Consider the following 14094-nt stretch of genomic DNA (forward strand, 5'->3'; position numbering starts at 1 on the left):
TGGGTGGGGAGTGCGTGCTTGAAGTCTTGCGAGAACTGCCAAATCTAGACTCAGAGCCCCTTGAAGTTGCTTAGTTTGGAGCGAGAGCATGTACTTATTTTTCCTCCTGGGAAGGGAAAGGAGGGTAAGTGTGTGCGTAAGGAGGTTGGCGGGGTGATCGGGGGGTACAGTGAATTTAGCAGGCAATGCGTGTATCCGTGTGTGAATCTGACTGTGTATATGCATCGGGAGATCACACATCTCCTCAAGCATTCCTGTAATTATCCCAAATTGTGTCTGGTGGGGCCTGCCTCGATCCCAGTGGAATTGAAGACAATCTGGGCTCCTTCCCAAATCTGCCAAGAGTGATTTTGCTAGCAGTGATTAGGTAAAGGAGGAGCATCAAAAAGTATTCAAAGGCCCCAGGACAAAGTTGAATAAATGAATGAAAGGTAAGTACGTTAAAAACCAGCGGCAAGGTCAGCTAAATTACACAGCTCCATCAGAAAACTCTGCACTGATATTGTGGGAAAGCAGGAGATTGTGTGTGGCTGCATAAGTAGAATTCAAATAACAACCTTTTTCTAATAAGAAATAGGTTTTTGAAAATAATAACATTATTTCTTGTCCTTTCAAAACATTAAACACTGATGTACAATTCAAGGACAAACCTAAAAAAAAGAGAAAAAAACATTTAGAGGCAACAGATTATTGCAACAAACGCTTAATTTAGTACATTTTAAAATGCTTGGGTATCTAATCGAGTGAAAAAATCAAAACATGGACACACCAGCCAAAGTGCTTGTTTACAATGCCACAACTCAAAAGCATATAGAACAATATGCAGCTCATACTAAGTTTAGATGATATTTTATGCAGATGACACATTCCTCAATATGATTGAACATCATTCATTCTTCTCTCCTCTGAAGCTTGTACTGAATGCTGAAAAGTCAATGTCTCCCAGCCACCTATACACTCAGTGGTACAAAAACTAAATTTCATCCAGCTTTTAAGAAAATGAGGAGTAAATGGCACAGAAACGAAAGATAACAGTTGAATTCTTATAGTGATGTTTCTGTGAGGACCACCATGTTCTTCTGTTAAGAGATGTCTTTGTTCTTACATTGCTGCATGGATAACCTTCAACACTAGGCTATGCTACATGCTAAAAATCTAATTGTGTATTATTTGAAAATATAACTTTGCCTTCATAAGCATTAGAAGAAGATAACCACATTCTCTGTTCATTAAGATCTGGAAAGGGTACATCATTACATCACTTCTCTTCTCAAATTTTAAACCACTATGCATCTGAGCAGTGCAAATAGTTCTGAACTTGATCTAAATTGGACCTTATTCGTAAAATAAACGATAGAAGATTTGAATTTCTTATCCCTGTGGGTGTTTTTTTATGTCAAGTAATCAAAAATGATTTGATGTGCTTCACTAGACAAAAACTAGTTAAGCTACTCTTGTGTCCCTTTCACCATTTCTCTAAGAGTAAAGGGACAAATACCAGCCATTTTGTGTCAGTTACCATCGTATGGGAAGACTTGACGGCTGTGACACAAGTGGTGACTTTTTTTAAGACATGCCTGTCAGCGAGCCTTCTGCTAGACAACTCAAGAAAAGCTGGCTATATTTCAGCAGAGGTAGAGTTGTTACACTATGGAATAGGAGGCCACCTAAAGTGCTTGTGACAGCAGAAGAAGGAGTTGAGTCCCAAATGTGTGATAGCGCACACAAAAAATGGAGCATCGGAGGCCAACTGATCCAAACAAGTAGTGACTGAAGACAGTCTAAACTGTGAGTGAGAAGTAGAAAAGAGGTGTACATCAATCTCTTTGTGGCTACATACAGTAAATGCCCCCCTGCTGAGGTGAACTGACAGTGGGAGATGCTCTGCTCCAGCTGATGTTTCATGCTCACTACTGAGGTCGGTCAAGCTATCAATCAAATGGATAGGAAATCCACAGGGACCATATGGTATTCTAACCATGTAAAAAAGTTAAAGGAGAGACATATTGTTTTTTATTCTCACTTTCATTCTTTCTGACGCTGTCAACTATCGCAAACATCAGAGACACAGTTCAATAACACAGCAATTATGTCAGAAGCCTCTTTGATTTTTCCAGCTTTACAAATTCACATATGTTGACATTTTAATTTAATATTTTTCATGGGCTTCTGTAAAAGTTAGAGAGGGGGATGTTTGATATATTGGAGTGTTTAATATGGAGCTGCGAGGCAGGAAGAAAAAAGAAGATTTGCCAATATAGAGAAGGAGGACATGCAGGGGGTTGGTATAACAGAAGGATGTTAGAACAGGGTGAGATGGAGGCAGATGATCCACTGTGGCGATCCCTAAAGAGACCATCCGAAAAAAACAAAGTGATGCATGGAGGAGGCCAGTGAACAACAGTGAGTGTCTACAGCCATCTCTAAAACATGGTGGAGGCTTTGTCATTGTTTTGGCTGCATTTTAGCCAGTGCTGTCTGGGATCTCATCAAAACTAATGGAATTCTGAACACAGGAAAGTGTGGCGATATGTGGATCCACCACGCAAAACCATCTGGAAAACATCTAATTAGTAATGGCTTTATTTTTCAGCATGACACAGAAATGATAAAGTAAAAGTAGAATGCCAGGCAGAGCCTTCAGCTGTTCGCGAAACCAGCTCCCAGTCTGGATTCAGGGGACAGACACAATCTCTACTTTTAAGATTAGGTTCAAAACTTTCCTTTTTGATAAACTGTTTAGTTAGATGACCCTGAATCCTCCCTTAATTTTGTTGAATTAAGGCTTGGTTACTGGGGGCTTCCCATTGAGCACTGAGGGTTTCTTTTTCCCTCACTCTTCTTCATTCTTTATGTGTTTAAACACCACTTTGCATTTAATCATTAGTTAGTACTAAGCTCTGGCTTTCTTCCACAGTGTGTCTTTTGTCCCGTCTCCTTCCCCTCACCCCCAACCGATCATGACAGATGGTTTTGTCTTTCTTTCGAGAAGCCTGCAGAACTATTCAAAGAAATTACAAGAAAACTTGCCCAAGTGAGATCAAGTTGTGCGAAGAACAAAGGTGGTCATACTAAATATTGACTTTAAAGCACATTACAATTTCACAAACTCTTTCACAAACTACATGTCTCTTTACCCCTATTTCCCTTTTTTCATAGCAAAATATAAAGAAACGAGGCGTGGCTCAAGAACTTTGCACAGTACTGTATTAGCTTTATAGTTTCATTTTTGATGTGATTTTATTCAGGTATTTTTTCTGTTTTCAAGTTACAAACTCTGTCAAAAACAGCTACACTCTAAGTTCAAGTGGAGTACCAGAGTGTAGAAAGTGTTATTTAGATTTGTATGCAAGTATTTTAATATGAAAATGCAGTCACTGCTATCCAGGGCCTGTTTCTCTATCTATAGCTAGGCTCAGTGATTGCTGTGATGGTCTCCATTGTCATTCAACTGCCTCACCGTCTTTGGTCCAGCTAACCACATATGATTTACCTAAATCTATGCAACCCTCATCAAGGCTGTAGAGGATAAAAAGGGCTACAGTACCTGCAGGCAGGGACACGCAAGACCCGAGCTCATGAGCAGTGACTGAACTCTAAATCTAAAACACTTTCAATGATGTGAGCTTCAGGACTCATCTAAAAAGCACGCCATATACCAAATTAAAGAATGCCTATACTATAAGATTTCCAATGCCTCAGAGGAGTGAAAACACTTTAAGCATGCAGGGGCCCTCAATTTATCCAGGGACCATAATGCATTCAAGATTTTTTACAGTAACCCACAAGCTCGGCAAAAAAACAAAATCTGTGCAGATGTTAGGTTGAGAAAAACACAAATCATGAACCATAAACCATCATACACAAACTTAACACATTACTGCCTTGTCACGGATAGGAGCGCAACATAGCAAACAAGTGTTTCATCAACCAAATACAAATACTATTCAAACACTAGGGGTGCAACGATATTCGTATCGATATTGAACCGTTCGATACAGTGCTTTCGGTTCGGTACGCATATGTATCGAACAATACAACATTTGTAATTTATTTTATCAACTTTCCTTCTGACGATGCTGTCTGTGTTGAGCGCTCAGTGAATCTGCGTTCGACTACTCCGCCTAGGCTGCACTGTCGAGCGCAGATCCACTGAGCGCTCAACACAGACAGCATCGTCAGAAGGAAGAGCGCAGGGCAAGCTAGCGAGACAGAAGTTAAGCTCTCCTTGCAACATGGACCTCCCCCACCCTCATTCAGATCTGGCGTTTGGAATTATTTTGGTTTTCATGTGACGTATGACCCTGAAGGTAAGCAAGTCATGGACTAAAGTAAAACAGTATGTTGGATGTGCCATGCAATGCTCAATTACATGGGTGGGAACTAGTGTGTTAGCGCAGTTAGCTCGTTAACGTGTTGGCCGTCTAGCCCCATGCACGGAGCGATCGGCGGTAGCTCGTTAACGGAGATTTGCCGTTGTGGCGTTAAGGTCATTTCAACGAGATTAACGCTGACAGCACTAGTGGGAACACAACGAATATGACTGCACATTTACGCCGACATCATCCTAGTGCAAAGACAAGTGGAAGCAGACAAAAACAAGCAAGCATGCTACTAACTTTAGCCAAGTCATTTAGACAGCTGTTAGCACATGATTCTCCTTACATATGTTTAAAATGCTGCTGAGAATATAGCCCAGAAGAAGCGGATAGTATAGCTTTTATTTTGGAAAGAGACATTTCTCTGTAATAAACTCTCTTTTCCAAAGATGAGTGATTCCTCAATCAGATACAGGGCTCGCAATATCGGCTAGCGATTTTTTTTTCAGTCGGGCTACCAAAATCTATCTCTTCCCTGCCCGTCGGGCTATTGTAGGAAGGAAAAATATATGTCAATGCTTTTGCATTCTTTCGGAAATGTAGCTGGGTAATTATGTCATTGGCATCGGTGAGCCACTGTCAATATGTGACATATTGAAATCGTGTTTGAATTTGCGCTTGTTTTTTTGCTTTCAATTTGCAATCGTGCAAACTGTGTATAGAGAGCGACAGCACCGATCTGTGAGTGATGATAATTTGTGCACCAATTCCTCTGACATCGTCTTATTAATTGTTAGCTTACTATGCAAACATGACAAGTGAAATCTCCCGCAGCAAGCTTAAACATGTGAGAGGTTGATCGCGCAGAGAATCGCTGAGCTTATGTGAGTGTGTGTAAAAGCAGCAGGAGAAGTTATGACAAATCAGACTATAAGGCAAAAAGAAAGTGCAGCTTTATGGTTTCATGGACAAAAGAATTTCTGTGGCTGCAATATGACGAGCTAAATAACCAGGGCTGCACATAAGTGGTCCGCAGGTGCGCATTCGCTGTCAAAATAAAAAACACGCACAAGGGTTAGGGTTAAATTTAAAAACTGTACTTTTGAGTTAAAATATATATTTATAATTTTAATAAATGACAAATTAAAAAGGCATGAACATTTTTTTTGTATCGAAAAAATATCGAACCGTGACACCAAAGTATCGAACCGTGAATTTTGTGTATCGTTGCACCCCTATCAAACACGTAAAAATCCTGGAGCTTATTTCATTAAGTAATTTAAAAATCCTTTGAAACTGCTTTTACTGTTATTTATGAAGACAGACACGCAATCCACAACAATCATGTTGCATCTCAAGTACACAGGCAGGGTGCCTTTAATGAAAAGCGATGTGGTAAATGCAACATTGAAATTTCCATAGAAAAGCATGTTTGTACAAAATTCTATTGACCAGAAAATCTTTTATATGCTAACAATTTCTAAAACATCCACAATGTTTGTGGCACAATGCCCACCACTAACCCCTGGGCAAAAAGAAAGAGACAAAGATAGACAATAGAGAGCCTGCTACTGAGTGCAGTTATGATGGGAAGGCCTGAATCATCCGCACTCACTAGGCCACCACTTTACTAAAAGAGTGACCAGACCATACATGCAGCTGAAGCATGAAAGACACACAAAGCGGGGTTATTGTACATCCACATACTGCACCCAGTGGCCTGGTTGTGGACACCTGAATAGACATTCACAATCAATTTTTTGAAAAGCTTTGAGAGTGGGACGAATGAAAAGGGAATGCACTTACTGCTTGACAGATGATGGGGTATTTGATTCGATTGATGCCGCCAGCAAACACAGCGAAGGTCAGCGCTGTGTGGAAACAGAAGTTGAGCAGCATATGCCATCCCTTCCGACTGATGCGGATTGCACTGCCAAAAAAAAGGTTCAAGGGAAAAAAAATTAGTAGATAAATAGTGATAAATATCATACTGTGAAGAGTTTTGTGGATTACCTTTTGTAAATTTGGTTGAAATTGTGTTACTTTCAGTATTATTTACAAAGGTCAGCATCAGTTTTCTTTATCATTTATCTCCTACCATATATATTAACAGTAAAACCTGGTAGTGCTGTCCATAGAAACCGAGTAGTATAAACAAAGTTTTATATACTTCACTACCAATACACCTGCTGAGTAGCAGATATTTAAATTTTTATGAAAAAAATAAATCTATTAGCAGAAACATTGTGAGCTATTTGTATTCCTGTCTGAAGACAGTTCCACATTCAGATGGAGGAGCATAGAATTTTACCAGATTTCTCTTGAAGAACTTGGGAAGCACTATCCCAGCCAATCATTATCAACCATACACATAAGATCAGTTGTGGCACCACAGCACCATTCATTCTCAATGAGAAAGGGTATTGCAAGGGTACACTAGAAAAAATGCAACTCAGTTAAATGCTATTCACTTATATAGCACCAAATCACAACAATAGTTGCTTCCAGGTAACATTAATCTGGAAACCCATTAACTACTGTGCTGACTTAGCCTGCAACAGTCAATATTTTGGGGCCTTGGTTTATCCAGAAAGTCACTGTTTACAAATGCAAATACATCTCTAAAAATACTGGCAGTGGCACATCTCAGCCTCCAAGTAGATACACCAATGGTATCCAAAATGAAACTCCTACGTCGCTTCGTTCTCGAGTTATCGCATTTGCAAACTTAGATATCCACATCGCCTACGCGCCTGCCAGGGTGACAACAGTACTTCATCAGTCTTTTAACGCTAATAAAAAGCTCATACTTGTAAGACATTCAGACTGTTTATGTAGACACATGTAGCCAAAGCCTCCTGAAACTGAACATGGACTACAAGCGGAGTAAAAATGGAAACTGGAAAGCTTCAAATTCTAGAAATCTTGCCTACATACTCTGCATATTCATATGCAAGATATCTGTTGATAGAGATCACCATAACACAAAGCCAAAGATAATCATGTAACTATGTTCAAATATATGACATTTGTGTTATCAAAAAAAAGAATTAAATGATGTCCCTATAAATGATGTCCCTATTATGCAAAAAAATACATATATCTCTTTGCATTGACAATATCAATACTGTTTGCTAAAAGCAGAATGAACTGCAAAAATCACATTTTTACAAGTATTTGCTACACAGCAAAAAGCAGTTCAGCTACTTTTAAGTTCATTCTGATTGAACTTTTAGAAGAATGCTATTTACAGCAATGCTGTTTGAAGTCTTGTGACAATAAAAAAAGGAAAGTGCATTAAAAAAACAAACCCAAAAAACAAAAACGGCCCTTTCAAAAAGAAGATCTCTGCATGTACAAAGTGAAAGACAGAATATTGTGTCATCAAAAGATACGAATGATTTAATTCCTTGCTACAAAATGCATAATGCTTATTTTAGAATGATGGACCTCAGGCAAAGGGATATTTGCAGATTCTTTTACAAGAATTCAATGTACATTCTTTCCACACAGCTTTTTTCCACCACCTTCTTGCGTACAATACATGCAGCATATGTACACAAAAGAGAATCAATCAGCTGATTTGATGATGAAATAAAAGGAGATTGCCTCCAGTTGGTTTGGCCAGTTGAAGTTTTTACATTTTTCATCTAAGCCCTGCATCTGTTTGTGAAATATGGTAGCAGCCACGCTCTGTGCAGCAGCACATTTATGGTAACCCAAACCATCGCTTTTCACCCAGCTGAAAATAAGCTGAATAGGTCAGACATTACCAACACATTAGTTGGACTGTGTGAATTACTAGACCATCTATTCTTTTAATTACTTTCCTACATCGGCTCCAGCCTCTTCAACCTTACAGTCACTGTCACCATTTGAAATTATATAACCATGTGCTGGAAATCTCCACTCCCCAAAATGGAGGAGCAGAGCCCCAGCTGCACGTGAGCCAACTGTAGATGAAGCAGTGGCTCAGCAGTGAGCCATGAGGTGTTTCTGGGGCCGGGCTTCACTGCTCTGTGTGAGGGGAGGGAGAATTAAAGCTACCGTTGTCGATGCCTCTCCTGCGATCCAGGTACTGAACTCCTTCCAGCAAAGAGGCCATAAATCAGGCCGGCTTCAGGCCTCCCTTGAAGGAGGTTTTCATAGGCTCTGCTCTGGGCTTTCACTGGGTCAAGTACATTAACCTGGCAACCCTCCATGTCCCAATCTCCCAGTGTGAAGGGGGAATAAAACTGTCCTGACTTTGCATCTGCTCTCTCACCCTGTGTCCGGTCCTCAGCCAAATGTAAGGGACAATAAAGCTATGGACAGTGTAATATGACACATTATGCAATGAGTAGTTTGAGCCAAGTCTTTTTATTGGTGGCAGACACATTCCAAATATGCTGCTGAAGCTCCATAAACTATAGGCTGCAGCACCGTTACACAGTTAGATGGTACCCGCTGCATGGAAATGCATGTTAATTATGATGGAGGAAAAAGAGGAAACGTGGCAAAGGCAGTGGGGTATATGGTTGAAATCTATTTCATATATGAAAATAATATAATTTGTGTTCAGTGCAATGAACTGTGGCCCACCATATTATATTATAATAAGACAAACTCACAGAAACAGTAACATATGACATACACTACACTACCACAAGTATTCACTCCCCTAGCCAAGTTACATCCGTGGCCACAGGTGTATAAACTCAAACACTTAGGCATGCAGACAGCTGCTGTGAAAGAATGGATCACTCTCAGGAGGTCAGTGAACTCTAGCATGGTACCTTGATAAGATGCCACCTATGCAAGGAGTACAGCGAGTCGTTCCTCACTACTGAATATTCCACAGTTAACTGGTAATGGTATTATAACAAAGTTATGAAAGTGATTGGCAACAACAGCCATTCAGCCATGAAGTGGTAGACCACCTGCTCAGGTGCATAATGTTCAGATGTTGCCAGCTTTTTGCGGAATCAAATGCTACAGACCTTCAAACTTCATGTGGCCTTCAGATTAGCTCAAGAATAATGCATAGAAAGCTCCATAGAATAGCCTAGCAGCTGCATCCAAGCCTTATATCACCAAGCACAATGGAAAGTATCAAATGCAGTCATGTAAAGAATGCCACCACCATACTCGGAGTGATGAAGCACGTTTTTCCGTCTGGTGATCAGATGGATGATTCTGACTTTGGCAGTTGCCAGGACCGCACTGTGCCAAATGTAAATTTTGTTGAGGAGGGTTATTGTGTGGGGTTGCTTTTCGGGAGTTGTGGTCAGCCTCTTAGTTCTAGTCAAAGGAACTTAATATTTCAGCATACCACGACATTTTGGACAACATACGCAGTCAACTTTGTCGGACCAGTTTGGGGATGGTTCCTTTCTGTTCCAACATGACTTTGCACCAGTGCACAGCGCAAGGTGGATAAAGACATGGATGAGCAAGTTTAGTGTGGCAGAACCTGACTGGCTTGAACAGAGTCTTCATCTCAACCCAACAGAACACCTTTGGGATGAATTAGAGCAGAGAGCCAGTCCTCCTCATCTGTCAGCATCTGACCTCATGAATGTGCTTCTGGAATATCCATCCATCCATTTGCTTCCGCTTCTCCTTTTCAGGGTCACGGGGGGCGCTGGAGCCTTTCCCAGCTGTCATAGGGCGAGAGGCGGGGTACACCCTGGACAGGTCGCCAGTCTGTCGCAGGGCCAACACACAGGGACAGACAACCATTCGCGCTCACATTCACACCTAATGGCAATTTGGATTTTCCAATTAACCTATCCCCACAAGCTGCATGTCTTTGGACGGTGGGAGGAAGCCGGAGTACCCGGAGGGAACCCACACAAACACGGGGAGAACCCCGGCCTGATGTTGGAATTGAACTCAGGACCTTTTTGCTGTGTGGCAACAGTGCTAACCACCGTGCCACCGTGCTGCCTGCTTTTGGAATAATGGTCAAGAATTCCCATAAACACTCCTAAACCTTGTGAAAATCCTTCCCAGAAGAGTTGAAGCTGTTATAGCTTCAAGGGATTGTCTGGCCTATATTAAACCCTATGGATTAAAAATGCAATGTCATTCTGTTCATATGCATGTGTAGGCAGATGAGCGAATACTTTTGGCAATGTGTATGTATGTATTTGTAGAGGATATATAAGCAAGCAGTTGTGTATTTGCACATCCAGCACACTTGGAGGAACAAAAGAATTCATTTGGACTAATTTTCCTGACAAATGTGAGTCCAGAGTGCAATATTTGTGATTCACTTTTGGTGTCCATCAACTTTAGAAAATATGTATATTTTTATCTACTCAGTCCACTACTCAATTCACTAGTGAGCTTCACCACTGGGTTGCAGCTGGTTTAAAGTTTTCTTACTGCTTGCTCCAGCTGGAAACAATGCTAATGAGATCCTTGAGGCCTGAGTTGTAAGTCTGAGGTCTATGGTGAAATCGCAGACTGCACACACAAGCATTCTGAAAAACAAAGAAAAAACAAAGAAAAAAAAAACAGCTTTCACACCGGCATCAGTTGAGATGCACAAGGACCGATCTTGAAGGGAAGATTAGCCAAATTTAAATCAGGTAGGGCTTGTGATTGTGCTGAATGGAGACCCATCATCTATGCTCCTAAATGACGCTTTTGAGATTGCATTGGAATATGAAATCCCTGTTTCAGCTCCACACAGACTCTTTACCAAAGCCTGCTCAAATATGATAAGACTACAAGCAGACGAGCGGACCTGAAAGCAGAAAGCTTTTGGGTCAAAAGAAGTCTCGATACAAATGCATATTATGCAAATTCATATGCAGATATCTGTTTATAGAGATAAACTGGATGGTTACTGTATAAACTGGAAATTACTGAAGTATTCCTCTGACTCTAACAGCATGATATCAGTGTTTTCGAATATTCACTGAGTCATGACTGTAAACACTTTTGACTCAAATTTCATCAATTGGACTCAAAGGATTTGGGGTTCAAAGACGTGATACCCACCACTATGTTCTTCCTTGGCTCATACATCATACATCACATGCACTCTTAATCACATATTCTGTCTTATTATCTTGCCAGCAGAGAAAGAACTAAAGCACACAGTGTATTGCTATATTTATGCATGTGTGTATGTGTTAGTAAGCTAAAGTGAGAATGTGACAGATTCAACGTGCCCACTGCACACGGTGCCTTTGGACAGCCTCTATTCTATTCTGCCCATTTAACACAGTCCCAACGCTTCACAGCTTGGATACTGTCAGTCAGCTGGAGTGATACTACACAAGTAAAGTGTTACTAAACAGAGATGTGTTTTAGTACTAGGGAGAGCCTGGAGGGAGGTGTGGAGGAGGAGGAGGTGTTGGAGTTTGTTAATGTGAGCACTGTTGAAAGAAAAGCCCTCTAACCCTCTCCTGTGTGTGACAGACACCACAAAAGCTCTGGCATCATATCTTAAATATGGGCTTGTTCTCACTCTAGTTTAATCTGGAATTTCTGCATTCTTGCTCCGAAAAGCACTCTCTGATGAATGAATGTCTGTCTACTTGGCTTTGTTCAGTTTATTGGGATTATCATAGCTGTGTTATCGATGTAAACACAACATCTCTAAACTATCGTTTAATCCCGATGATGCTCTACCATCCTTATTGGAACAGCAGTTCCAACCAATTTTCTGCTGCATTTCAATGTTGGGGAGGAAGCAAAGTAAGCAGTGATGCACAGGCCTGTGTCTCCCTGGTTATCTCCTCCAGCTCTTCTTGGGGGAATATGAGGGTGATCCCTAGCCAGCTGCAATGCATAATTTCTCCAGCATTTCCTGGGTCTTCCCTGGTGTTTCCTCACAGTTGCATGTGCCCAGTTGGATATGCCTCTTGGGTACCACTTGGGCATCCCAGTGAGGTGCTGAACCACCTCAGCTCTTTTCGATGCAGAGGAACCGCAGCTCCTTTCTGACCTTCTAATGAATGGTCTCTCCTGGTCTTATCACGGTCTCTGCCTTTGCCTGTAACTGTATCCCAGATTGCTGCTACGCTTCCTGCGAGTGGTGAGCCTACAGCAGGTTGGACCCATGTGGCTTATTATGTGCAGAGTCCTTTCCCAGCCCTTGCTTCGGGGTAGTGCCAAAACAATCATTCACCAGGCAATGTTGATATGTGCCAAGATGTTGTCTTCATAGGACTATTTTGAATTACACTTAGTCTGACCCCTCACCCAGGACCAATTTACCTTGTGGGCCAAGGTGCCCCTGACAACATAGTTACTGGGCCTCTCATAAAGTCCTATGCTCATTTTTGATCCCTGATGAAGTGATGGAGAACCTAAAACCAGCCCTGAGATAAATGCCAAAAACAAGACCCCTGGTAGATCCCTGGTAGCTTAAATAATCAAAAATAAAAATACAGGTTTAAAAATCCAATCCTTAACTATACACCACAAAGAGAAATTCAAATGAATTTGAATTGATTCTTTTTGTCTCTAATTCCATTTTGTGGAAAAACTACAAAATGCACACCAGTATCTGGGAATTGTTTTTTTCATTTCACTCGAAACCACAACATCTCAGTCTCCTGCCTCTATGGCGATTTCCAATTTTTCCTTCAAACGTCAATACTGCAGTGCCAGACGACAGCAAGTGATGCTGCTGTTTGGAGCCCCAGATGCTGTCATCACTGTCTGACTGCAGAAGGACCCACCCTGTCTCCATCCCAGGTGTCACAGATGGATGTAAACTGCGAAAGCCTCTGCGCCTTCGTATAGTTTAATAAATTCAGTTCAGTCTCCGTAAGAACAGAGACCCCACCCACAGAAAAAAACACAACGAAAATAAAAATCTTACTGTGAATATACCAGATAACTGTGTTATAAAACAATATTTTTTGAAAATGTGACATTTGAGATATTTCTTAGTTCCTTTATATGAAAATAGATGGAAAGCTATTACAATAATACCACATTAATGCCAAGGATATGATAAAATGAGTGATGCTCTACAAGAACAACAGATGATGAATTGCTGTGCTGAAACAATACGCCAGTCAAGCTCCCTCCTGCTTTAATAACAGCATTCACAGCAGATGAAACTAAGATGAGCAGACAGATGCCACCGTACAAAACCACAAGAGCCACAGGGTCCACTTTTTTATTTTTTTGCCCTCATCTCCATGCCGAATAAAAAGAACAAAGCTGGTAAAAGTACTCCTTAGAAATCCATTAGACGCATATATCTCTGCTGTAGCTGTCTAAAACACAGCTACACATACACACATTTGTGTATATGTTTTTATATCCTCTTAGTCAGACAGGCTGCAATACTTTATGCCAGCCTAAAGCATCTGACTCACACCACAGTCAGCTCAGGATCTGTGACAGAAGAGTCAAAAACAAGCATGAAGGTAAAAGGGCGGGAAATAAGGAGATTACATAAGCGTCTGCCTGAATGTCCAGATGATGAAGAAGTGAAATTAATGGCTGCAATTTTAGAAATCGAGGCAGGACGTGCAGGGAGGGATTAAAGCCCAAATGCATACTTAAACAAAATCAAGGTGGAGATTTTCTTCATACCTGTGGTGCACTATGTACGTGATGATGGAGGCGAAGAGGCAGAGCAACATGACCGCCGTGCAGGCATACACGACCGGGTGCAAAAACTCCCCAGGGTATGGGGGGAAAGACAGCACCTTCTTCAGATCCTGAGGCAGAAAAAAAGGAGAGACAGAGGAAAATAATGGGGATCAGACAAAAAGTCATCATAAACACAGTATCCAAAAAGAAAAAAAGAAACTATCAA

General features: G+C 41.0%; 1 protein-coding gene across 1 annotated transcript in view; it reads right to left on the bottom strand.

Moving 5' to 3' along the window:
- adgra1b (adhesion G protein-coupled receptor A1b) overlaps positions 1–14094 on the bottom strand; it is a 199487-nt gene that overhangs the window by 20719 nt on the left and 164674 nt on the right. The window contains exons 15-16 of the mRNA XM_085428849.1: positions 13869–13996; positions 6126–6249 (exon numbers count right to left, since the gene is read on the bottom strand). Coding sequence (XP_085284975.1) covers positions 6126–6249; positions 13869–13996 — 252 coding nt within the window. The remainder of the gene's footprint in view (positions 1–6125; positions 6250–13868; positions 13997–14094) is intronic.

Source organism: Rhamphochromis longiceps, linkage group LG13 (assembly GCF_057381845.1).
Source record: "Rhamphochromis longiceps isolate RC_006_pf linkage group LG13, R_longiceps_female_GT1.1, whole genome shotgun sequence".
Classification (NCBI taxonomy): domain Eukaryota; kingdom Metazoa; phylum Chordata; class Actinopteri; order Cichliformes; family Cichlidae; genus Rhamphochromis; species Rhamphochromis longiceps.